Genomic DNA, 26853 nt, shown 5'->3' with positions numbered 1-26853 from the left:
AGAGGTGCCGTGCTACCCCTCAGAGTCCAAGCGGGTCACGTGGAATCCGTGCAGGTCTGAGAGCACCACCACGCTGCCACCACCTAGGCCCTTGGAAGCCAAAATTCCGCATCTTGGACTCTCACACAATTAAAAAAAATTAAAACATGACCACTTTGAGTGGAGTTCCCCTACCAAGCACGGTAGGTAGACACGGGTCACAGCCTTGCCATCAGGACCTGAAGATGTGGGAAAGATGGACCAAGGGAGGGCAGGACACCGCGGACGCACAGAAGAGGAGGATCCAGCGCCCAGCCTGACGGGCTGTCCACATGCTCCCTCAGTAGAGGGGACATCAGGGAGAAGTGCCAAGTCCCAGGCAGGGGCAGGACCCACTGGTTCACAGGAAGGGCTTGTTTCCACCTGCCACTTTCAGCCCAAGTACCAGAGGTAAACAGAGTTCCTAATTACCCAGGTGGTCTGGCTCCAATGGCCTGATGCTACAAAGGCATGTCATTCCTACGAAGTGTGTTTTTACTGCCCCCTTCCCAACCTGCTATTCTTGAGGAGTGGCCAGGAGACCCCAAGCCCTGACACTCCCGACTACAGCGGCCCCGGCCCCTGGTTCTCCTGAACCTCTGCCCCAGGAATGCCACAGGGAAGGAGGAGGCCATGAATGTCAGCAATGCCAACAGCACGTTTCAGCTGTGCTGTCAGGCAGAGGTTGAGCCAGGGGATCGCTGGTAGATGGGCAGCATCCCACTACAGATCAGGATCCTGATCGTGGAGCGTGGGAGACACCACCAACCACAGCGAGTGTACGGAGTACTGCAGGAGAAACATACTGGGGTTTCCCTGGGCCCAGAGCCCCCCAACCCACTGTGGGGCAGGAGTGTCGGAAAGGCTGCCCAGAAATGATTCCACCTGAGGCTACAACAGGCGGCCCGCCCACCCCTACTATTCTCTGGTCCAGGGAGCGGAAAAGCACGTGCCAAGGCCTGAAAGGAGACATGGGCTGGTCCTGGAGCCAAGCCATTTCCCACAAGAAGCAAAATGAAGCACCTCCAGTGAGGGGGACAGAACGGAACCAAGGGGGCTGGAGAGCACGGGGACTCTGCTCACTCACAGGCTTGTTTGAGCCCTTCCAAAGGTACAGTCCAGACGTCACGGACCTCTACGCCGAAGAGCCCGGCATCACTGACACGGCCTGCAAAGCCCTGCAGGATCCAGGCCCCTCCCGGGCCCCTGTTCCCCTACCACTCACCCCCAGTCCCTCTACTCCCCCCACACAGCCTCTCGCCTAGCCTTCCCCAGCCGATGTGCCCACCTCCCAGCCTCCACGTGCTGTTCCCTTCTCCTGGATGTCTTTCCCTCACTAGCCCCTCGGGCTTGTTCTTAAGCCACCGAGTCTTTGCTCCAGTCCCTTCCTCTCCATTCTAAACAACTTTCCCCCACCCACTCTCTGCTCCCCATGCTTTTCACATCTGTCACAGTGTCACTACCTGACAGGCCTAACTTTTGTTCTGCCTCCACGAGACCAGGGAGCTGAGGTGCTGCATCTGTAAGACCTCGTTCAGGACCTAGCACATAGCTGGCCCTCACCTGAATGAGCTCCAGGATGCTCACCTGCTCAAGACCTAACAGGTAGAGCTGTAACCACCCGCCCACCCACCCCACCACCACCAGCAAACGTCCACCAGACGTCTACCAGCTTGCTGGGCCCTTATCTCGTGTCAGCAGCTTAAGAAATGTTGCAGGTTAGGTATTAAAAACTTCACTAGGATATTAAGAACTTAGGTGTCTTTAGGAAAATGCCCCGTTACGATAAAGCAGAGGCGTATCAGTTACCTGAAGCAGGTCAGTTTGTGTTGGGGAAAATCCTCGTAACTCTCAAAGCCAGATTCATTGGCATCAAAGATGGACAGTCTCTCATTTGTCAACAACTGTATCTCTTCCACCTGAGAGACATTGACCATTAACTAGACACAAGAGACAGGAAACTATCAATATAAGGCTGAAAACACAGCTGGAACTTACTGCATCAGGGAGATGCTGTTCATATCTTAGCTCGGGGTCATCCAGGTACTGTCCGCACTCAATGCACTTCAGAGGATCGGTCTGTGGAGGCACGAACACAAACAGCGCTCAGAGAGCCAGCCCCAAGCAATCGCATTAGTGGTGCACAACTGGTTTTACTCCCAGATATACGTTTACCTTGGAGGACACTACTGCCATTTTGGTTCGAGCCATTTTCTTCTCAGTTCTGTGTACCAAGCAGAAGGTTTTTTTAGTCATTTCACAACATATCAGAATCTGCCATCAAAGTTACACCTGATCCACCAGACACAGATGAGCACCAGACGCCGCATAAGGGGCAAGGTGCGAGGCCGTAAGCATCTTTACCACGCGGAGGGGAGCTGCCTCACGCGGCAGGATTGGAACGTCTCGGTCCTGTGCTCACACTCCATCACGTACAAAGCTAAGGCTACTCCAGAATTCACTAAAAGCCCCTTTACTTGCTTTCTAGGACAACCATTTTAATATTATGATCTGCTTTGTATAAAGACAAAAATACGTTCTTACGGTTCTTTGCATGTAGTTCTGCGTCTCTTCTCCTCCTAAACGGAGAAAACAAAAGAGTGGAGGGTAAAAAAGTATTTTCCATCTGGATAATGCTTCAGTTAAGAATTTAATGTACAAGGTTATCACAAAACGTACATGGTTATCACAAAAGTCAGAGGCAGGAAGGCAGTCAGAGAACCACTGAGACCCAAGCCATCTCCAGTGTCTAGTCTTATACACAAAATTCCTTTTTTTAAAAAAATAAATTTATTGATTTTCTTTTATTTATTTTTGGCTGTGTTGGGTCGTTGTTGCTGCGTGCGGGTTTTTCTCTAGTTGCAGCGAGCGGGGGCCACTCTTCGTTGCGGTGCGTGGGCTTCTCGTTGCGGTGGCTTCTCTCGTTGCGGTGGCTTCTCTCGTTGCGGAGCACGGGCTCTAAGCACGCAGTAGTTGTGGCATGTGGGCTCAGTAGTTGTGGCTTGTGGGCTCTAGAACGCAGGGTCAGTAGTTGTGGCGCATAGGCTTAATTGCTCCATGGCATGTGGGATCTTCCCGGACCAGGGCTCGAACCTGTGTCCCCTGCATTTACAGGCAGATTCTTAACCACTGCGCTATCAGGGAAGCCCCTAAACAAAATTCTTATAACCAGACTTCCTTAAAAGACTCATAAGATCACTTTAAAAAAACAAACAAAAAAACCCAGCTTTACTGTATAAGTGGTACCTCAGAGTAAGTATATAATTGAAGAGGGGTACTATGGACTGAGTTGTATCCCTGGCCCCCCACCCAATTCCTACGTTGAAGCCCTAACACCAAATGTGACTGTATTTGGAGATGAGGCTTTTAAGGAAGTGACTATGGTTAAATGAGGTCACAAGGGTGTGGACCTAATCCAATAGGACTGGGGACCTCATAAAGAGGAAGGGACACCAGAGCTCTCTTTCTCCCTACGTGCTTGCACAGGGAAAGGCCATGTAAGGAACCAGCAAGAAGACAGCCGTCCACAAGCCAGGAAGAAAGACTTCTCCAGAAATTAACCCTGCTGGCACTTTGAACTTTTAGTTCCAGTCTCCAGAACTGTAAGAAAATAAATGTCTATTGGTTAAGTCACCCAGACTGTCATATTTTGTTATGACGGCCCCTGCTGACTAATATAAGAGAAAATTTATTTCTAGAATTATTTGGGGTAAATGAAGGAATGGTAGAACACAACTATCACAATCTGTAACTCCCAGTGAAATAATGGATTTAAGCAATGACTGTTAAAAACATTAGGTGAAAAGCTGAGGGGAACTTTATAATGGATGGATCAGGCAGATGGCACCTGAGCTCAGTGATCAATCCTAACACCTTCAAAAGATAACCATGCCTTATGGTATGATGTAACAGGAAGTACACAGCATCACCTCAGAAGTACTCTGGGAAACAAGAGACCTGCCTCTGGTCAAGCCTCTGGACCTAACCAGCGGTCTGCAGGCGGACAGGGCTGGAGGGATATGTCAAGCCTGAGAACCCACAGACGCTACAGGTAAGCTGGCTAGTTCCACCAAGTGCAAGAAAGAGGACAGGGTGAAACTGCAGATGACACACTGAGGACAAACAGGAACCAAGTGTATTATATAGGCTGTGTTGGGGTCCTGAATCCAACTGTAAAACACACAAGGGAGACCATCAGGGAAATCTGAACGGAGATTAGGTTTTTATATTATTGTGCTATGATAATGGTATAGCGGTGATTTTCTTTAAATAAATTTATTTATTTTTTAAATTTTTGGCTAAGTTGGGTCTTTGTTACTGAGCACGGGCTTTTCTCTAGTTGCACAGAGTCGGGGCTGCTCTTCGTTGTGGTGCACAGGCTTCTCATTGCAGTGGCTTCTCTTGTTGCAGAGCACGGGCTCTACGCGTGCAGGCTTCATTAGTTGTGGCACGCGGGCTCAGTAGTTGTGGCTCACGGGCTCTAGAGCGCAGGCTCAGTAGTTGTGGCACACGGGCTTAGCTGCTCCGCGGCCTGTGGGTTCTTCTCGGACCAGGGCTCGAACCCGTGTCCCCTGCATTGGCAGGGGGATTCTTAACCACTGTGCCACCAGGGAAGCCCAGTGGTAATGTTTAAGAAGAGACTCCTCTCCTTTTAGAAGCACTTCTGTAGATATTTCAGCAATACATCTGGGATCTGTTTATCTTCAGAGCGAGGGAGGGTAAGGAGAACGAGTAAGGCTTGGGTAAAACATGCCTAATCATGGGTTGATAACTGTTGAAGGCTGATGACAATGTGAGGGTTTGCTACCCTTTTCTGCCTACCTTGGGGTATGTTTGAATGTTTCCATAAGAAAAATTGTTTAAAAAACACTTTAATATATTCCAGCCAATGGGATATTATGAAACACAGTAGAATTGAAAAAACTAGGCCTTACCTTTTCATCCTCATCTTTCTCATCAGAAACTTGTGGTTTTACTCCTTCAGGTTCTTTTTCTTCTGGTCTCCGTTTGCTAGCTCTATTGGATAAACAAATAAGTCAGATGTTAGCTTAAAAAAAAAAAAAACTATATTGCCAATTCACATAAAAATGACAAACTAATGCCTTCCTACAGAAAAGCAAACTATTCCCAATAGATCTGGTGAACAGATACTTTCTTCCCATCCAAAAAAGAAAGTCCCCTTGTCACAGTAGCTCCAAAGGTGTGTCACTAACTCGTGATCCTGAAAGGAAGCCTTCAGAAGCCCCATGTGACCCTCAGACGTGGGGCCTGATGAGAGGTGCCGGAAACTAAGAGACACGTGACAGTGCAGTGACAGGAGCACTACCCACGTGGCAGAGGGTATCAGGTAAGATGGGGCCCAGAGTTTGATTTCTTATCCAGCCCCGCCCAAACTGATCCAATCTTCCAATAGCACCAGCAATTCCCTGTAAACCTCTACATCACAGATCTCCAACAGTTATTTCGCTAATTTAAATTACACAAAGCACAGCACAAAAGCACAAGCATTTTAACCACTTACAGATCTTTGGGTTGACTTCTGTGCCTCTTTTCATCCTGAGAGGGGAAAGTGTGGGTGGAGAAATAAAGGGGGGAAAATTAATTTCTGAGTAAGAGCGAGACAAAACCCCAAAGTATCAGTTAAGGATTGCAGCACTGTGGAATGAGAGAACAGGAAAATCTGGGCAGGTCTACAGGGTAGAGATGAGGCTTCAAAAATGTTAACTCAGTTTCCTAACACCTACAAACAAGAGTTGACCGGTAGTTGGCAAACTTCCTGTAAAGGGCAAAAAAATACACATTTTCAGATGTACAAGCCACAGACCTGTGTCACAGCTACTCAACTCTGCCACTGTAGCACAAAAGCAGCCAGAAACAATACATAAGTGAAATGGTATGACTGTGTTCCAATAAAACTTTATGAAAACAGGCAGAGGGCCAGATTTGACCTGTGGATCACAGTTTACCAACCCCTGTCCTAGGATAGCTCAAAGTAAAAGGGAATATTATAGCCATTTTGCTTATGTCGGCCAAAATGCCCATAGCTCCATCTGTCGTTTGGTCAGGGGTGAAGATGTCATACAGACAGGCATTGGGACAGTAGTAGTGGGGTAGGCGGTGACAACACTAAACTTCGGAATCTAGTATGGGACAGAAGTAGAAGTAGGAATTCCCGACTTGGTCACCAACTCATTAGACAAAGTCAAATGTTTGATCCTTTTGTCCTTTTCTGCCGTGAGGCAAAAGTGCTGGCTGTGTGGTCTAAAGCTCCTACCAGTTGCCGTCTGAGGAAAATGGGTGGTTTGACAGCACCGCTAAGATCTCTCTAGATCTGAAGGGATGCCAGGCGAGTGCTGACAGTAAGGTAATGAATATCCAGACAGAAAAGATGAGAGACAATAAGATGTTAGATAGAACAAGCTGGAGGAAACACCGAAAGGATCATCTGCCATAGAACAAGAAGGGGTGCCCGCTGGAAGCGAGAATGCTCACGACCCAGCAAGTCTGACCTCTGGCTCTGCTCTCTAGATCTCAGACAGAAAACCAGAGACAATCCTGGGACCACCCTCATTTGGCTTCTCTTAGACAGGGACCAAACTGCTAAGGAGCTTAAGAGTCCTGTGCTGCGGCCCCCAGCAGCTGTGTCCCCCTCCCCTGGAGTTCACAGCCCTGTGGATAACCTTGCTGCCCAGGACGTTTACACAGGCCCACCCCTGGATCAATGTAGTGTTTTAGGGTTTAAATGTGCTCACTTAGCTGAACTGGGGAAGCTGGCAGGGAAGGGAAGAGCTAGGCTCAGAACTCAGGAGACTGACTGGTTGGTAAAGCAGCACAAGTGTGATGACACCATGTAGCTGGGGTGACACGTCAAGCCTTCTCAGGGCAGAGGCTCTGAAGAGAAGCTGGCTCCACACACGCCTTAGTCCAGCACACAGAGGCCCTCCCCACCGTTACGATGCACAGACAACTGAACACTCACTATGTATCAGGCGCTGACATGAAGTGACAGCCACCCACCCCCACGAAGGGTAGCAGCTGACCTGCCCAGCGCCACCCCACGGGCAGGTAGGGCTGGAGCTGAACAGAGCCCTACCCCACGCCATTTCTCCCCACCAACTGGGAACGTAAGGATCAGGTAGAGATAAGTGACAGAGTCAGTCTTTACTTTGTCTTCTCCTTCATTCATTTCAGCCTGAGCTCCTCCGGGCCTTGCATCTCTGTCTGGCTCCTCCTTAGATTTCTGTTTAGGTGTTCTGCCGCAGAACGAAACACACAGTCAGCTCAGGGCGCCCGCTGCCCTTTCAAGCAGCCCCAGTGAGGGGTTTACACGGTCTCCTCCCCTAAGTTAGAGCATGGATTGTATTTCTTATCTGAAGGGCAAGTTTTCAGAGCAAGAAACCCAGAAGGCATTTATTACTTCAGAAAGTATGATCTCGGAAGCGCCGTCTACACTTCCCTGTTGCTGAGACACGCAGTAGTTTAAAAACAAAAGAGACAACAGGGATCCACTGATCTCTGGTAACCTGATGGGAATCCTGCCTGTGGTGGATTCCTGTGCAGGTTTGCTAGCTGGCCTGAGGTGCCGTCCAGAAAGTCCTCACCTCTCCGTCCGCCAGGGCCCGGCCACTCAGTTCAGGTGTTCTGCCCACCCCAGACTCAGGCCCAGTCTCAACATTTGCTTCAGCCCACTGTCTGTCAGAGGTTGCTTTCCACTTCTGCCCTCAGGTGCTGCCACTGCCATGAGAGCACACCCAGGCTGGCCAAGTCTTGGGGCTGAAGCGGGTCCACCTGACCAAGATCAGCCAATGGCCACTGAGCCGCAAACATGTAAGCTCAAAACATGGTTACTCTCGTAAGCCACTGAGCTTTGGGGCAGTTTGTCATACAGCGCCTTCACAGCTGTGGGGAAGAGACAGAGCTGCTCAATGCCCTTTAACCACCACCTGACTAGCTGCTTGCTGTATGAGCACCACTAAGAAGAGGCCTGGGGTCAAGGTCAGCTAAATCTCACCTGACCTCAGCCTTCAGTGTGGTGGTCTGACCTTACACGAGCAGAAGTCATCCACACATTATATGTTTGATCAGTGCACTTAACACTCTGTCCAATCCATTATTTTTACCAGAACGCTTATTTTAGCAAGTAAGCTTCACAAAGTACAAAGGCATGTTAACTGTACTTACAGTTCTTTGGTTTGACTTCTGAGTCTCTTTTCTTCCTAAGTGGAGGGGAGGGGGAGACCAAAAAAAAAAAAAAAAAAGACTAGTTAATTTTTTTTTTGTTTTTTGTGGTACGCGGGCCTCTCACTGTTGTGGCCTCTCCTGTTGCGGAGCACAGGCTCCGGATGCGCAGGCTCCGCGGCCATGGCTCACGGGCCCAGCCGCTCCGCGGCATGTGGGATCTTCCCGGACCAGGGCATGAACCCGTGTCCCCTGCATCAGCAGGCGGACTCTCAACCACTGCACCACCAGGGAAGCCCAGATTAGTTAATTTTTGCATTTGATTTGAATCTTTCTACTAAAGAGTTTTACGGAAATAAAATACTTAAACTGATCCTGCAGTCTAGTTGGAATAAAGATTCTCTTCTTTCAAGACAGCACATTTTTGGGACTTTCCTGGTGGTCCAGTGGCTAAGACTCTGTGTTCCTAATGCTGGGGGCCCAGGTTCGATCCCTGGTCGGGGAACTGGATCCACATGCCATAACTAAGAGTTCGCATGCCACAACTAAAGATCCCGAATGCCAAAATAAATTAAAAAAAAAAAAAAGGCACTTTTTTTGGTGGGGTAGGTAGGCAGGAAGTTAAAGAACTCTTAGACAGATCCTGATGTTTAAGAGGGATTTGGGGGCAAAATACTATCTACTTGTCATTATTAAGTGTTGACAGTCTCATAGAAAACTTTATCAAAACTAGGAATCTAATAAAGAAATGAAGTAGAATGACCCAATCTGGAAAAGAGCTCCGTCTCAAACATGGACAACAAATTGTTTTGAGCCTGAATTTAGAGAGCTAAACACGCCTCTCCAGAGAGCAGAATTCAGCCTCAGGAACCCCACACTTTGTAAGGAGATCACAAAGGTTGGTGATGTTAACAGAAGGAACACATTGCAGACCTTCCTCCTGGAAGAAGAGATCCTGGGAGTCTGGTCACAGACAAGGGATTTCAATCTTGCCCTCAAATCCTTCTTTGGAGGGTGGTGGTCACGCTAGTCCACTAGAACCGCTTCTTCTCAAACAATTCAACATGTGTCCCAACTGTAACTGCTGCTAACTTTAACTAGGATCAGGGTAGGGAAGTGATCAGTTAAAGACTAGTTTCAAGTACCAAATAATTCAAGAATTATACATCTTTAGTTGATTCCCCATTAGGACAAAATAACAGACACCCATCCTTTAACAGGCTCTCAATAAGGGCACACACCACCCACCCATTTGAGTTTCTAAGAAACCTCTAATCAATGTCTTAATAAAACCAAAAGGGACCTAGGGCTTCCCTGGTGGCACAGTGGTTGAGAGTCCGCCTGCCAATGCAGGGGACACGGGTTCGTGCCCCGGTCCGGGACGATCCCACATGCCGCGGAGCGGCTGGGCCCGTGAGCCATGGCCGCTGGGCCTGCGCGTCTGGAGCCTGTGCTCCGCAACGGGAGAGGCCACAACAGTGAGAGGCCCGCGTACCACAAAAAACAACAACAACAAAAAACCCAAAAGGGACCTGATATTGTTCTACCACCTGTGACTGACCAATGTCAGCCCTTTGTCATATGGGGCAGTGCTGTCTAATGGTAAAGCTTCCAGTATCAGACCCCCTATTCCTTCTCCTACCCCCTCCCATGGGGGTTCAGTGGGTACATCTGTATTTCACAGAACCTTAAACTCTGATTTTACAAAGGAGCTGGAGGTCTGGGGAAAGAACTCATCTGATCTCAGTTAAGAATGCAACTCTATACCTGGACGATACTATAGCACTTTAGCACCTCATGTGTTTGAAAATGAGACCTTCACAAGGACCTCATGGGCAGGAGAGGCAGGCAGGAGAGGGGACAGACTGAAGCTCTGTGACTGACTGATCAAGTAGCAGAGGTTCAGCTGACTTCCAGGCCTACCGCTGATTTACTATCACCACAGCCACGTAACACACCTTCCACATAGAGAACCAGCAGAAAAATGAGTTTGAAGAGCATTTTAGCTAAATTCAAGGTCACTTTGATCGTTAGTGAAAGTCACTCTGTTCCTACACGCTCCCCACACCCTCACCCCCCTTCCTAGAACCAAATGGGTTCTGAGATTAAGGTGGAAGTGACAAACCTGGAGGTGACCAGGCTTTACTTTATCATCTCTTTCTTCTTCTTCCACGTGTGTTCCTGGTCTTACTCTTCCCGGTTCTTCTGCAGGGAGCAGTCCAGCAACTCTGTCAAGCAAAATCACACACCCTAATGTTGACTTTCACAGACTCCTCCCGTGGAAGCAATTTTCAAAAGGTCTTCCTTCCTACCCACCGCCCCAAAAAATCAATCTTCATCTCAGAGGCCCTGAAAGGCACATATTACCTCAACATTTAATATTTAATACAACCTTTAGATCTAGTTCTGATAACGGCCGGTTGCCCCCAATTCACTCTTTGCAAGACAATTCTACCTGAATCACAAGGTTAATAATCTGACTGCAAACTCGGCATCCTTAAGCTATCTATGGTCACCCCGGCAACTCACTATAAAGTTCTTCTTTTTAGAAGATTTCAGAAAAGTAATTTCAGTCATCAAGATTACATATTGCACAGAAAAGATTATTATTCTTACCGTTCTCTGGATGTAACTCTACGTCTCTTTTCCTCCTATGTGGAGAGAAGGGAAAAAGAGAAAAACAATATTTCAAAAGAAGATCAAAACCAAAAGCATGAGTCAAAGTATTAAATAAATACATTTGATGTGGTTAAAAACAGGGGTTGAGGGGTAATCTGGGTTTGGGGGAGATCTGGGCAACCTTCAGCCTGGTGTTGATGTCCCACCACCCTCAAAACAAAGAGAGGCCCAGGAGCTGGCCCGGCACACATCTGGGCACTAGAGGTCATCTAGTGACGCTACGTAAAGTCAAAGATCCGCCTCATGTCAGGAATTTGTTAATACTAGAAAAAAACCAAAGTAGTAATTTGGGATTCACATCAGGAAGTGATGATGACAACCTAAACTGGACACCAGCCCTTCTCTGATGAACACCTTAGTACACTACTTCCCTAAGTTCACAACGCTTGCCATCTCCAGGATATCTGTATTTATGTATTTAAGGGGGATAAAAATATTGTGGTGAAAAAAAAAATATATTGTGGTGATGAAACCGATCTATGTCTTGTTTGAGGTGGAGGTTACAAGAATGCATGCATGCGTACATGTGACCATACGTGCACAGTGAATAAAGTCTGTAGATTACGCCGATGTCCATGTTCTGGTTTTGCTATTACAGTTACGTGAGATGTTACCATTGGAGAAAGTTGGGTAAACTACACAGAACCCCTGTACTATATTATACGGAATTAATCTGTATGTGTATATATACAATTCTGCCTCCAGACTGCCTTTAGACTCGAGCTACAACATCAACTCTTCCCTGGGTCTGCAGCCTGTTGGCCTGTCCTGCACATTTCAGACTTGCCAGCCTGAAATCGTGTGACTCAGTTGCTTAAATTAATCTCATACATACAGACATCACTGGGTCTGTTTCTCTGGAGAACCCTAAGATAGATTTTATACTACAGTTATACACACATACATATCATCTGAAACAATACAGAAGAAACTGATGAATGCTCGCCTCTCAAAGGAAGGACAGGATGGAGAGGGGGGAGTACCACCCCTATGTACCAAACAGCCTTTTGTACTGTTTTACCAAATGCATGTATTTAATACCTGTTTTAAAAAACATAGTGAGATCTCAAAACTTTAAATTGACTAAAGTAAGATTCTCTCTGTAGTACTACTTATTTGACCACCACCACCTGATAACACTGGTGTGGTGCACTGAGCCTTACTCTAGCATATCGGGATAAACCCTGTTTCGACAAGTGTTCATCCTCCAAGTCCCCAAGGTCTCACACACACTGCCAGTGAAACTGCTTCCTGCTTGGGAAAGAGTGCCCCAGTTCGTTTCTTTAGAAGCTAAAAGGCTATGTAAGCCCTCCAAAAGGTTAGAGGGCAAAGAACAACTCTAAAACTGGCACACTTGTTAAAAAAAAAAAGACTTGCCAATATTACAAGAGCCAGCTTGCTTTCACCTGTGACACGTTTTCTTAGGAGGCAAGGGATGTGGCCACGTGACTTGGACAAGCTGTTTCCCTCTGTCTCAGTGTCCCACCTGTGAGTGGGTAGTCTGACTAAACAGGAGAATGAGTATGTCTTTTACAACAGGACGTCAAGTCCACCTCAGTGATATTGGTAGCCTTGAGTCCAGTGCTTCTCGCTCAGTGCAACTGTGCCCCCCAGGGGACATCTGGGAAAGTCTGAAGGTGATTTTGGTTGTCACAACTGGGAGGAGAGAGGGAATGTTACGGGCATCTAGGGAGTAGAGGTCGGGACCTTGCTAAACATTCTATGATGCACAGGACTCACCCCCACAGCAAAGGTTTACCTGGCCCCAAAAGTCAATGCCTTCGTTGAGAAACCCTGCCTTAGAGCAAACCACGGATACTCATCTTTAGCAGGTAACGGGGCATTTACTACCCACCTGTAACCTACAGACTTCCCGACTTACACAGCTAATCCTGTGGCAGGACTGAAATAGATAGTGTGTGACCATCTGGTATTATCTAGGTTTGCCCCTCAAGTCACATGGGACAGTGCTAGAGACTGACATTTTCGATATTGGAGGCCTTTGGCAAGCCGCCAGTTTTCTAACCTAAAAAGTCTAAGCAGCATTATTACAATACACATAACATGACAATTCTGCTTTTCTAGAGAAATTAGATGTGGGAAAGGGGCTTATCTGACATCAGAAGGAAATGCTTTAAACACATCACATCTGCTGGTTTGACTGTCAAATCTTGACAACTGGAGAGGTAGGAAAGTAGACAGGAGGGAACAGACCAAAGTTACGGGCCTTCTGAGCCCTCAGGTCTAACCCTAACACACTTCGTACTGCCCAGGGTCCAGGGATATGTTCTAACATCCTCTCAGTCACTTCTGGGCCATAGATAGACCAAGTATACATTCACAACTACCAGCAAGTGTACCAAAATAAGGCAGAGTTAAGAAACTTAAACACGAGCCCTACCTGGTCTTTTTCTTCTTCATCGACAGAATCATCTGATTTTGCTTTTTCAGCGTCTTCCTCAGGTTTCCGTTTGGCAGGGCTGTCACACACAGTAAAGCCAACTGTTAGCTCAGCCAGACCCTAGTCCTCCAGTGGGCACGAAACAACTTATATTCCTCCCTACCAAGAGTACCCTCTGTTTGGAAAGATTCAGGGCATGGACACCCTCTTCCCTCCAAGGAGAAGCCCTTTCTGCCAGGACATTAAAAGAAGCTTCGAGCTTAATGTTTCTTTGGATGACAGGTTTAGAATACCACCATTTTGCAAACCTTAAGAAGTAATGGATCTAGACTTTGATCAACGGCTGCTAGAATCACCGAACAGACATTACATGCCTCTGATGGACAGCCCCATGCCGTCAATGAAGTCTCACGAAATAAGGCTGGAATCTGATCAAGACTCTAGACCTAACTACCAGTGTACAGAGAACTGGAGACAAGGGAACACATTAACCACCAAAACGATGCAGTCAGCCAGACCTAGAAGCTAGTAGACAAAAGACCTATTTTCTTTAAATAAATGGCAAGAAACTAAGGAATCTATCACTTGAAAGGCTTAAGGAGCAAATCAACCAAACTCTGTTACACAAGGGGAAGAATGAACACTGCTATGTATTTGTTAGTAAGGAACTGTTACACTTTATAAGGCATGTTTTGTCTTCTTCAAAAGACGGTTTGCTAGATGTTAGCAATTATAGCAAAATATGAATAAAAAACTTGTCAAAGAAAGAGACCTTGTCATCTAGAAATATCATATTTGTGGGTAAGATGACATGTCCGATTTGTTTCAAAGTAATCCAACTGGGGGGACATGGGTGTGTATGGAGTTGTAATCCATTTGGAATAATTCACTTGGAGCATATGGGGGTATAGATGAAACAACAGACAGGAGCTGTTAACTGTTGTTGACACTGGGTGATAGGTACACAGGGGTTCATTTTACTATCCTTGGTAATTTTGTGTATGTACATTTGAAGTTTCCTATGTTAAGAGTAAAAATGGATGAGGTCTTCAGAAATGCTGTTCATGGATGTCTAATTACAGAATATCAAAAGGAAAACCTAACAATGTGGAAGTCAGAATTACTAAGTTACATCCTACTAATTCTATACGTGTTTTACCAAAAACAGTTGGCCCCTAAAATGGGGGCTGTCCATTCATTATATACTGACCCCCTTGTGAAATGAGATGTGATGGTGGTCTGCCTGGTAGTTTGCCTTGTAATCCTGGGGCTAGATGAGACTTCAGCTGCTTAAAGAAAAAGAAACAAAAAAGCCACTATGAATAAAGAGTTCACAGCGAAGGTACAGTTCTTCAGCATTACCAAGCTGGTGCAGAGACCAGGTTCTGAGGATTAAGTATCCTTCTCTTCTTATTCTAAGCAACCACCATCTTGATAAAGTCATCAAATTAGCACCTGCCAGTTTGCTGGGCCATTTCAACACAAGCTCTTGTATGAGGGGCCCAACCCTGAGACGGAAAAGGAAACAGAACCTCCGCTTATTTCGTCAAAAGATGAAGTGCCCAAGCACCTGACCTGAGCTCAAGTCCCATGCTCTTATTTTTAAAAATTCCAGAAGAGTTACTCTGACTACAAGCGGGGAAGGAGTCTAAGAATAAATGTTCAGCTTAAGCAGGCATGTAACTTAGACGTAATAAATATCAGTAGCTCCTGTTATCTTATACCTCATAAATTCAACCACATTTGGGGATCTAATGCTCTATAACTTGGTTGAAGACAAAAATTGCAGGTATATATCTAAGCTAGTTAGAAGTATACACAAGAGGGAATTCCATGGTGGTCCAGTGGTTAAGACTCGGCACTCTCACTGCTGAGGGCCCGAGTTCGATCCCCGGTTGGAGAACTAAGATCGTACAAGCCGAGCAACACAGCCACCCCCCACCCCCGCCCCCAAAAAACAAAAAAACCCAAAAAGATACACAAAAAACAAGTACTGCCGGTGGAGGGGTTGTGTGGGGGGGGAACAGACAGACCCTATGGCGCCAAGTCTGTCCTCCCCTTAGGTGGTACCAGACTCCAACGAGGTCAAACGAGTCAAGCACTCTTACATTTTGTTTCTGCATCGGACTTGCTTCTCCTGGGCATGCAAAGTTTGGAAACAGGTTTGGGGGACTTCTTTTTCTCTGCTATTTCCACTCTGTGCTCCTCACCACTTGTCTGGCTCCCGTTTTCTAGACATCCATTCACTTCCCGACTGAAAGCATGAGCTCCGTTCTCCAAGGACAAATCTTTATTTAAAAGGGATTTGACTTTAGCCAGGTAGCCCTCCTACAGCAGGAAAGGATAATTTAAGTAGCAGTGAATGTAAACAAGTGGCAATGAGAGAATAAGGAAACACATGCGCTTCCTGTGTAACTATCAGGTAACAGGGAGAGGTGGGATTATTCTGCCTCCCTGGTCACAGACAAGTTACATGGGAGGAAACATTTTCTAGCCACTGGGATGCTGAGGACTTACCTCTGATAATTCTTCTTTATGTAATTTGGTTTCCAAGTCACATAATTGATTCTTTATTTCTGTCTGCAGAAATTCATGCAAGAGATTCAATTTCTCCTTCACGCATTCCTAAGGGAAGGATATAGGTTTAGAAGTCTCTGCACTCCCAAGCTATGAACTAATGGACCAATACACAAATAGTTACACTGCCTGGTCACCTAACAATGACTGAATGGCAGGCAATGCTGAGTCAGCTAAAAAGAAAACTAAATATTCACAAGACATGTTCGTGATGTTTCCACTAAGATCATATCACACCATCTCCAGAGTGGTGAAAAATGGAAAGATTAGAGGTGAAACAGATACATAATAGTGTACTAGAACAAAACTGATTTTGAAAAACAGTGTGACCGGGACACGTTATAATCCAGACTTGAGGCTACAGAACCCAGACGGGGAAACTCGATGAGCTACCAAAAGCTAACCAATAATATCCTATTAGTACAGCACATTAGACAAAAACATCCAACGTATCCTCAACTTTAGGGAAAAGAGAGCCAATTCCACTTAAATTTGTTTTTATGAACTACACAGTATCTGTCAATTGGTCACATTTGATCATAAATTTTGTTAAGGTAGAGATTACCTTACCTTTTCTGTTAAACTATCTCTTTCCAAATCTTTGAGCCTGGGGGAAGAAAAAGGGAAGAAACAAACACTTGTTAAGCAACATTGTCTACCTGTAAGAATACCACAGTTTAAAGAACTTTGGAAATAAGTTTAACATGAATGTTAGAAAAAAATACAATGGTTTTTCCCTCCCCCAGTGTCTAGAATGCCCTACTGTAATGCCTACACGTTAAGAAGTTATTTTCGGGCTTCCCTGGTGGCGCAGCGGTTGAGAATCTGCCTGCCAATGCAGGGGACACGGCTTCGAGCCCTGGTCTGGGAAGATCCCACATGCCACGGAGCAACTGGGCCCGTGAGCCACAACTACTGAGCCTGCGTGTCTGGAGCCTGTGCTCCACAACAAGAGAGGTCGTGACAGTGAGAGGCCCGTGCACCGCGATGAAAAGTGGTCCCCGCTCGCTGCAACTAGAGAAAGCCCTCGCACAGAAACAAAGACCCAACACAGCCAAAACTAAAATTAATTAATTAATTTTTTAAAAAGTTATTTTCAATATGAATGAGGCCCCCCTTTTGGGGGGTGGTTTTCTGATGGTGGTAAGAGATGATATAGGAGCTCTAGAACAACATTATTTCTTTTTTTTTTTAACATTCTTTTAAAGACACTGGGAAAGGGGAAGCAGGTCACACAGTTGGGGTCCTTCCCAAGTTAACTGACCTACAGGTGGTCTTCCTCCAGTTGGACCTGACAAGATTTCATAGGAGGGCATACAGAGGTTAGAAAGAGTGGACCAGGGTGACAGGATGCTGTGGGGAACAGCCAGCTAACATTCCCAAAGGCCAGGATGGGGTGGTGGCAGCATATTCCTGATGAGGAATATAGGAAAATGGAGGAGTCAAGGCATCTGAGGCAGCAGGGGGTGCCCACACACAAGGAAGACAGATGAAGCTAGAAAAGTTGGCTGGCGCCTCACCCAAGAGCTCATCCTTGTAAATGTTTGTACCTAGTCATTCACAAGTACAGAACTGTCATGAGTTTAGCTGGAAAATCATGGTCTGATTTGACTATTGAAGATTAGTATCTTGCCTCTTTGGGGAGGAAGGGAGCAAAAAGAATAAAGGAACAAAACTAGAAGACACCGAGGAAATGGGGAGGCTGCTGTTCCTAGCCTGGGTGCTGACTGTGGGCAGTTGGGTGAGAACAGGTCTAACCAGCTGGGCAAGCGTCCGTCAGCAGAGGGGCAGCACCCTGGGCGGGAACTGGGCCTCCACCATCTATGGCTCCTCCCCTCCAGCACCCAGGCTAGGTACTCAGTTACCAGCAGCCCAGAGGACAGGAACAGAGCTCTGCCAGGCTGGCCTTCCCAGAGGGCAAGTGTAAGCAGCACAGCCAGGAATTGAGTGACAGGCTTTGCTGGACTAATGACATACAGTGGCTACTCCGAGTGCACGTGGATCCTGCTTCTAGCTTCAACCACCACTGCCATCTGTGGGTGCCTACTCTACGCCAGGCCCTGTTCCAGGCAACAAGCTGAGTGATGGGATGTAGGCACTACCAGGCAGGGACCTCATGACTTGCTGGATGGTCAGGAAAGGCCTTTCTATAGAAAAGACTTAGCAGGGACTTCCCTGGCAGTCCAGTGGTTAAGACTCCGTGCTTCCAAGGCAGGGGGCGCCGGTTCGATCCCTGGTCGGGGAACGAAGATCCCATATGCCACAAGGTACGGCCAAAAAAAAAAAAAAAAAAAAAAAAAGAAAGACTTAGCAGCCTCCAGATACAGTGGTAATATACTATATTTCACATATGTTGTGTAACTTGGACTCAAGATTCCGAGTCAAGCTTTCCAGAAGCATGTGAAGCCCCTTCCAGGCAAAAGTCATTTTACCCTCAAAGCAACTCAGGTCCTGGGAGAGCCTTGGATGAGGACAACTGCATAACTCGGTACTCACATGCTGCTGCAGGAGCATCACACCTACCTGTCTTCAGTCATTCTCCTCACAAAACCCTGGCAGGACACAGCTCCTACCTCGACCAGGTTACCTCAGGTGTCAAGGATAACACTTAGACTGAAGCCCATCAAAGGGCCCTTTCCACAATGCTGACAACTCCTACATCTGGCCAGGAGACAGATCTGTGGGTCTGAATTCTTTGAAGCTTTCCTGTGAAGTGGGATATTTAGCCTGGCAGGGAGAAACAAATCTTCAGACCATCTGAAGTGTCTTGCCCTGTGAAGATTGGATTTGACCTGCTTGGCCCCAGAGTGGAAGGTTGGAGCCCAGGGCAGGCACCGAGGAGCCAAGAGGTGTGGCAGGAAGAAGGCTGGCCAGTGCGCCGCTCCTGACACCCAGGCTTTCACTGGAGCACCCATCCCCTTCCCAGTAAAACTGGTGACACTACCTCACATCTGCTTTACATTCATAGCCAGGAGGATTAGAAGCAGACATGAAGGACCAGGTAGAGGAGTCACAGAGAACAGCAACCACCTTATAAAAGAAAACCGTAGCTCCCTTCCAGTCTAAGATCCCACAATTCATTCCTAGTTGCTTCCCTCAGAGCAGTTCTTTAAAGGAGAAAAAGATATACATAAACCACTGTGTGGACAAATAGAGTTCAAATCTGAGGCTTCTGAAGCAAAAGGGTATAATCAGCATCAGGAAGGAGGGATCCAGAGACATTGAGAGCTCAGCGGGAACCGGGCAGAGGGAGCTGTCCGAAACAGGAGCAGCACAGCAGGGGCGCTGGCTCAGAGTTCACCCAAGGAACCCACACAAGTCGGGCTGACACAGGGGAAGAAAGGCAAGTCCAGAGAGAGGAGGTGGGTGCCAGTCTGAGGGAGGTCAGCAATGTCAGGCTCAAAATCATTGACTTTGCTCCATAGTTAACAAACCATCGGAAGAGTCATGGGGGTGGTAGAACCCAAGGTATCAGGCATCTTTTAGTAGGAAAAAATAAAGTCAATCTGGCAGAAATAAACAATATATCAGACAGGAAGAGATAAGATGTTAAATCACTCTAACATCCTAAACTAGAAATGCTGGTCTGTAATATGGTTTAGCAGCAGGAGCTGAGAACATGCTAGAGAAGTTACAAAGCTCCGTCTACTCTGCCTTTTGTAATGGGCTGCATGGCGGTTGGTATAGGGCTACCAGAGATAATATTTGTGGTACGAAGGAAAACGGACCACCCCCCCGCAAAGATATCCATGCCCTAATTCCCCAGAACCTGTGAATATGTTACCTTACAGGGCAAAAGGGGCTTTGCAGATGTGATTAAGGTTACAGCCCTTGAGATGGGGAGGTTTTCTTGGCTTATCCAGGTAGGCCCAATCGAGTCACTTAAATCCTAGGAGCAGAGAAACTTCCCAGCTACATTTCAAGCGATGTGACTACAGAAGGGTCAAAAAGATGTGATGTGAGAACTGGCTTTGCTGGCTTTAAAGACGGAGGAAGGGGGCCACAAGCCAACAGATGTCATCACCTCTAGTAGCTGGGAATGGCTCTCACCTTACAGCCAGCAAGAGAAGAGGGACCTCAGTCTTATAACCACAAGGGACCGAATTCTGCCAACAACCTGAAAGAGTAAGAAACAGGTCCTCCCCTAGCGCCTCCAGAAAGGAATGTAGCCTGCTGACACTTTAATTTTAATCCAGTGAGACCCACACCACATTTCTGACCTACAGAATCAGAAGATAGCAAATTTGTTTTATTTAAGCTACTAAGACTGAAGTAGTTTGTTACGGCAGCAATTAAAAATTAATACAGTACCAGAAATTCTGAACTTTTCGGTGGGAGAAAGTAAGCAGACCATGAATTTTAGGAGTGACATTTCAGTGAATAGCTATCTAGATGGCTATTCGGCAGCCAGAAATTAGAACGGGCTCTCCAAAGAGGCCTCTCCAGTTGTACCCCCAACTGCTGAAAGCAGAAATCTAAGACTGGAAGAAAATAAGGGTCCAGGAATTGAAAAGGAATATGGCAGAAATCAGGGAAGAGGTCCCCTGGTGGCAAACAGCATCACAAAAGCCAAGGATACAAAGAATTAAGGGTAGAAAACCACCTTAACTGAAGAATAGACTGGACACCCGGCACAAAAGCTAAGCTAAGGTGGCAGGAGAAAGAGCAAGACCAGGGACTTCCCTGGTGGTGCAGTGGTTAAGAATCCACCTGCCAATGCAGGGGACAGGGTTTGAGCCCTGGTCCGGGAAGATCCCACAAGCCGCGGAGCAACTAAGCCCATGCGCCACAACTACTGAGCCTGCGCTCTAGAGCCTGTGAGCCACAACTACTGAAGCCCGCGTGCCACAACTACTGAAGCCCGCGTGCCACAACTACTGAAGCCCGCGTGCCACAACTACTGAAGCCCACGCACCTAGAGCCTGTGCTCCATACCACCGCAATGAGAAGTCTGCGCACTGCCACAAAGAGTAGCCCCCGCTCACCGCAACTAGAAAAAACCCTAACGCAGCAACGAAGACCCAACGCAGCCAAAAATAAATAAAATTAAAAAGAGCAAGTTGAGACGATAATACAAGAAACCAGGCAAACAGGAAGGTTGGAATGATAAGCAGACATACACTGCTATATTAGTATCTGCCTTAGTATCAGGTCTGCGTGTTGGTACTTTAAGTTATGCACCGCCCCCCACCCCAATAACAGGAGTGAAACATACAGCTGCCACGTGATAAGCAGTGAAGGAGGTTTCTGTGCAGGTGCTGTTCTACCACGTTTACACCTATCAGCTCAGCCTTCACAATGCCCCAGTGGAGCAGGCACCTCCATCCCATTTTACAGATAAAGCATCAGGAGGTTAGATGACTCGGTCATACAGCTGGCAAGGGGTGGGGTGGGATCTGAACTCCAGTAGTCTGCACCTCTAGAATCCTAGTGCAGGGGAGAACTAGAAAAGGTAACTCAGTTTTGCCCTCCATACCTACTCAGGAGCCATGGAACTAGTTAAGAACTTCACTCTAATCTAATCAGAGTGGCTAGCAGATAAGAAAGCTGTCATAATTACAAAGGCTAAATGAGTTGTGCAATGAGGTTGTTAGAATCAATATGTAAATCCAGGCCTCCGTGAAGGGGAACGTCTGGCATGTAAGCATTCGAGTCTAGTGGACACCAAGCTGCAAGTACAATGAATGGGGCAAACATGCTCAGACAACAAGTCATCATCAACTCCCAAGCTGCAAAGGCAGCATGCGGGATGCGCTGACAGAATTCAACACCTCATCGCAGGGAAAGGGGAGTGTCTTTCTGAGCAGTCTTACGGATGAACAGACAATACCCAGCATGGTGAAGGGGTAGGTGGAACCCAGCCTCACACTGGTTGCTCTGCACGGTCCCAGGTCCTGAGAACCTAAAAGGTAACCTGTGTGGTTTGTGAGGAAAAGAGCACAAGATGAGTCAGGCAAGTGGACGGGGATCCCGGACTTGAAGCCAAGTGCATTAGGCAGTGTAAGGGGCAGGAAAACCTCTGTCTCCAACTTGTATCGAAAGAGGATCACAGTTTCCACTTATAGAAAGCAGACCTGAGTGGCAACAGAAAGACGAGTAGGAAGACTATTGCTTTTTCTATACAAAAGATGGTGGCTTGGACAGAGTAAGAAAATGCAAGTGGAAAAATGTGGCTTGTCCTGAAAGGCGTTATTTTTAGAAGACTTAGGACATAAAATACTTCAAAAAAAAGTTAAACTTAAAAATCCAAATGTTAAGAATACTTTCTAGTATCGCCACATAGTTAATGTAACTGTAAGAGTTTTCAAAGAAGCTGCCATATAAACACAAGTTAGCACAAGTGACAGAAATGCCTGAGTGAGGTCTAGGCCTACATTTTGTTCCTAGAGCATTCTACTGAACTTAGCAGTATAATCCATAATATGAGGTCCCTAATTTCCATGAATCAAAAAGTTCTACCTCCGTTTACAAGGAGGTATAAGGGAGTATTGTAAAAGGAGTACTGAATGCCATGCTTATGTGTGTATTTTATAGGCTGAAATTCAAAATTTAAGAAAAGCTGTTGAGAGCGTCACATAAGCTGACAATGTCAATGGTCTGAGGCAGAAACCCAAGACTCTATAGCCACAGTAAGCAATTCTCATTCAAAGTAATATGGAACCTAGGGTGAATGGCGGATTGTAACACTCACCTAAGAACATTCAAATTCAACCAAACAAAACACTTGCTCTGGCCCAATAAAAGCCCTAGCTGAAGGGAAAGGTTTTGGCAAGAAGCAGACTTCCACAGGAATTTTTGCTTCCTTGCTGTTAACTCCTGTGGCAACCGCTCTTGAGAACACTTGAGGATTAAATGAGACAATGTAAAGTGTTTTATACAATTAGCAGAATGGAAAAAAAACAAGCTAGATTAGTCAATAATGCTAACACGGGGCGGGGGGGGAGGCCTTTATGTGCCAGGCATATTCTCATTTAATCCAATAGCAGTTTAAAGCCCATGTTAACTGTCCTAGTCCACAGATGTAACTTGTTTATGAAACTTGCCCAAGGTTAGATGAGCCAGTGAAGGTGGCATTCCCACCATCAAGTTAAGGAAGGCTGGGCCCAAACATCTCTGTCCTGGGTCTAAAGTGAAGCCAGATGCTTCCTTAACACCATTTCCATTTTTAAGTTATGTTTCCATTTTTAAGTTATAGGGATTCTTCAGCAAGGCAGAGCACCCTCTAACTGTGGTTAAGAAGTGGTCTGACGCCTGGGAGGGAGACCCAAATGCCTGCAACACCTACTCTCCACGCCCAAAAGCCCAAATCAGGACTGGACTGGCACAACTTTAGGAAACAAGCACAGGGAAATAGAGAAATGGCAAGATCAGGTTCACAAATCTGGCTGGAAGTGTTCAGGGCTGGTCGAGGCTCCCGTGACTAGTGCTCCAAGTGAGGTGTGCAAGCTTCCAGGAGTGAAACTGATGCCCTTCAGGAACAAGAAGCCTGGGCCCAACGGTCTTGCCGCTGACCCCTGTGCACAGATTAGCTAAGACTGGCTAAGTCCCCAATGTTAGGTGCTGGCCCCTCACTCCCCCTACACACACACACACACACACACACACACACACACATACACACACACAGACGGAGGAAACTGCAGCCAGTTCTCCCTAGCAAGGCTTCCTTGATGCCCACGGCTCACAGGCACCGATTTGCTAGAAGAAACCACTCAGCTTTCACGGCGTCCGAGCCCTAGCCCTCACGGTATGTGAAGAGTTCCTTGCAGAATGCGCCTACCCTAGCCGTATGAGGTGATGGAGGGAGCCCCCAGAGGAAGACGGGGCTCGCAAACCTGAGCCGGCCGCGCCCGTCCCCCGACCGGCGACATCTGTCTCTGGAGGCTGCCATCGGGATGCGTGGCGTGGGGGCACCGAGGGGACCCCCAAAATACCCCCGGGGACCAGGCCGGCCCGACCCCCTCGAGAGGACCGGGCACCGGAAGTGGAGGCCTTAGTGCCCGGGCCGAGGGGTATTCTGAGGCCGCGGGCTGCCCACTTCCTGCGCGACCAGGCTGGCGGCAGGGGCTGGGCCTGAGGCTGCTCCAGGAAGGGGATCCCCAAGGCGAACCCAAGGCTTGCTCTACTTTGAGGTCAGAAGAGACCCCCAAGTTTCCAGTCACCAGGGAGCTGTGAGAGGGCCTCGGCCCATTTTGGCGCCAAACGGCCAGGGGCGCGCGCGACCGGAAGTGCCACCCTGCCCGCGCCAACTGCCGCCGCGCGCCGCGCCATCCCACGCATGCGCGCCCGCCTGTCAGCGGCGGCCACGGGCTACCCGGAGGGGAAACGACCCCCACCCCCACCCCCAACACCGTGCAACCCACCCCAGGTTCGCAGTCCCCCGCAGCACCTACCGCCTGCGGACATCGTCGGGCAGTGAGAAGGCCCGGGAGGCCAGCGCGGGCACCCGGGCTGGGGCGGTACGGGCAGGCATCTTGGAAGGTGCAGCAGAGGCGGCGGCAGCACAGTCAGCCCTGGCTTTTCGCGCGGAAACCGATGGGGAGGGGCGGCGAGCGGAGGCAGCGCGTACCATCCCGGCCTGGGCGTGGGGGAAAGCGGGCCGTACCACACGGAGGGAGGCCGTACCATGTGTGGGTAGACGCAGTGTGGCTGGCCCTGCGTAGGGGCCGCGCATGCGCGGGACGGGAGCGCACCCCCGCGTGGAGCAGTGGGCTTGTCCAAGCTCCTCCGTTTGCTGGGAGCTTTGCCTGAGACCTTCATTCATTCGTTCTTTCCCCGCCTGCTAGGGAAAAAATGAGGAACATCCTCAGGGTGTTCCAGGATGTGGGCACTAGAGTTCAAGTCCTCAGTTCCAATCCCACCTACACCTATTTGCTTACTATGACGATCTTGGGCAGGTCATTTGGACCCAGCTTTAGTTTCCTCATCTGTGAAAAGGGTCTAATAGCACTTACTCCAGAAAATGTTGAGGATGCACAAAATACGCGAGTAGCACCAAAGATCTCACTGGTAGGGAGACCTGGGCCACTTCCACAGTCTGTGTGCTTTAAAAAACACCAGAACTTGAGCAAGGATAATCTCTTCAACACATGGTGCTGAGAAAACCGGCTATCTACATGCAAAAGAATGAAACTGGACCCTTACCTTACACCGTATATACAAGTTAACTCAAAATGGATTAAAGACCTAAACCTAAACCTAAAACTATGGCACTCCTAGAAGAAAATGTGGGGGGGGGGGAGCGGGGGGGGAAGCTTCGCGACATTGGACTTGGCAATGATTTCTTGAATATGACACCAAAAGCACAGGTCACAGAAGCTAGAATAGACAAATGGGACTACATTAAAATAATCCTAACCCCAACTCATGCACAGCAAAGGAATCAAAGTGAAAAGGCAACCAATAGAATGGGAGAAAAATGTTTGCAAATCGTATATCTGATAAAGACTTAATATCCAGAATGTATAAGGAATTCCTACAATGCAAAGACAACTCAATTAAAAAACAGGCAGGGGATTTGAATAGACAGTTCCATAAAGTAGGTACAGATGGACAACAAGCATATGAAAAGAAGTTCAACATGACCAATCGGGGAAATGCAAATCAAAACCACAATGAGGGGACTTCCCTGGTAGCACAGTGGTTGAGAATCCGCCTGCCGATGCAGGGGATACGGGTTCGATCCCTGGTCCAGGAAGATCCCACATGCCGTGGAGCAACTAAGCCCGTGCACCACAACTACTGAGGCTGCACTCTAGAGCTTGTGCTCCGCAACAAGAAAAACTACCGCAACGAGAAGCCCGTGCACCACAACGTAGAGTAGCCCCTGCTCGCTGCAACTAGAGAGAGCCCACTTGCAGCAACAAAGACCCAACGCAGCCAATTAATTAATTAAATAAAAAACACACACAATGAGATCACTTCACAGGCATTAGGATGGCCACCATCAGAACAAAAAGTATTGGGGAGAACATGGAGATTAGGACCCATGTACACTGTTGGTAGGGATTTAGAATAGTGCAGCTGCTATAGAAAAGTGTGGGGACTTCCCTGGCTGTCCAGTGGCTAAGACTCCGTGCTTCCACTTCAGGTGGCACGAGTGTGATCCCTGGTCAGGGAGCTAAGACCCCGCATGCCACTCAGCACGGCCAAAAGTTAAAAAAAAGAAAGAAAAAAGCGTGGAGGTTCCTCAAAAAATTAAAAATAGAATTATCATATGATACAGCAATCCCACTTCTGGATATATATTCAAAAGAATAGAAAACAGGATCTCAAAGAGATACTTGCACACCCACCTTCATAGCAGCACTATTCACAATAGCCAAGAGGTGGAAGCAACCCAAATGTCTTTGGATAGATGAATGGATAAAGAAAATGTGGCATATACATATAGTGGATTATTCAGCAAATCCTGCCCTTTTGCAACAACCTGGATTAACCTCGAGGTCATTATGCTAAGTGCAATAAGCCAGTCACCAAAAGACACACTGCATGATTCCACTTATTTGAGGTATCTAATTTAGTCGCCTTGTAGAAAGGGAAAGAACAATGGTAGTTACCAGGGGCTGGGGGGGTGGGGGGGGAGGGGATTTATTCAATGGGAATGGAGTTTCAGTTTTACAAGATGAAAGTTTCAGAGATCTGCTGCAAAATAATGTGCATGTAGTTAACACTACTGTACTATACACTTAAAGGTTAAGATGTAAATGCTATGTGTTTTTTACCACAATAAAGAAGAAATAAACCATTCATAGGATAGGGTTGAGTTGAAAAAAAAAAGTACTTATCTGCCACAACAACAAAAAAAGCATCAGAATGGAGTTAGAAGTTATGGCATATATTTACATTTTTGTATTAAGATTTACAAGTGAACATGTTGGTAAACACACACAAACTAGGTTCCTCCGACAGCTGGTGGAGAGCTTCTAGAAGTGGACCTCAGACCCTCTGGTTGCCATGCATTACCCACACAGGGCAGGATCCAGGAGGGCTGAAATATT

At 47.3% G+C, this 26853-nt stretch overlaps 1 protein-coding gene across 8 annotated transcripts in view; it reads right to left on the bottom strand.

Annotated features, from left to right (window-relative positions):
- Window positions 1–24438, bottom strand: part of DNMT1 (DNA methyltransferase 1) — a 42518-nt gene extending 18080 nt beyond the window's left edge. Inside the window, exons 1-16 of one of the 8 annotated variants that reach the window (XM_060297152.1) lie at window positions 24247–24438; window positions 16424–16460; window positions 15794–15901; window positions 15385–15604; window positions 14487–14565; window positions 13277–13355; window positions 10813–10847; window positions 10322–10424; window positions 8200–8234; window positions 7184–7271; window positions 5540–5574; window positions 4953–5034; window positions 2563–2597; window positions 2194–2242; window positions 2017–2097; window positions 1828–1937 (exon numbers count right to left, since the gene is read on the bottom strand). In XM_060297152.1, coding sequence (XP_060153135.1) covers window positions 1828–1937; window positions 2017–2097; window positions 2194–2242; window positions 2563–2597; window positions 4953–5034; window positions 5540–5574; window positions 7184–7271; window positions 8200–8234; window positions 10322–10424; window positions 10813–10847; window positions 13277–13355; window positions 14487–14565; window positions 15385–15604; window positions 15794–15901; window positions 16424–16460; window positions 24247–24425 — 1355 coding nt within the window. In that variant the 5' untranslated portion in view covers window positions 24426–24438. Of the gene's footprint in view, window positions 1–1827; window positions 1938–2016; window positions 2098–2193; window positions 2243–2562; window positions 2598–4952; window positions 5035–5539; window positions 5575–7183; window positions 7272–8199; window positions 8235–10321; window positions 10425–10812; window positions 10848–13276; window positions 13356–14486; window positions 14566–15384; window positions 15605–15793; window positions 15902–16423; window positions 16461–23688; window positions 23933–24246 lie in introns of those variants that run through there. The other 7 variants (XM_060297153.1, XM_030879620.2, XM_030879621.2 and 4 more) reach the window with 7 other exon arrangements.
- Between the last annotated feature and the right edge of the window lie 2415 nt (window positions 24439–26853).

The sequence above is a fragment of the Globicephala melas genome, chromosome 3, assembly GCF_963455315.2.
Source record: "Globicephala melas chromosome 3, mGloMel1.2, whole genome shotgun sequence".
NCBI classification, from domain to species: Eukaryota; Metazoa; Chordata; class Mammalia; order Artiodactyla; family Delphinidae; genus Globicephala; species Globicephala melas.
Note: the sequence above shows the minus strand (reverse complement) of the source record. Positions and strands in the feature narration are given on the sequence as shown.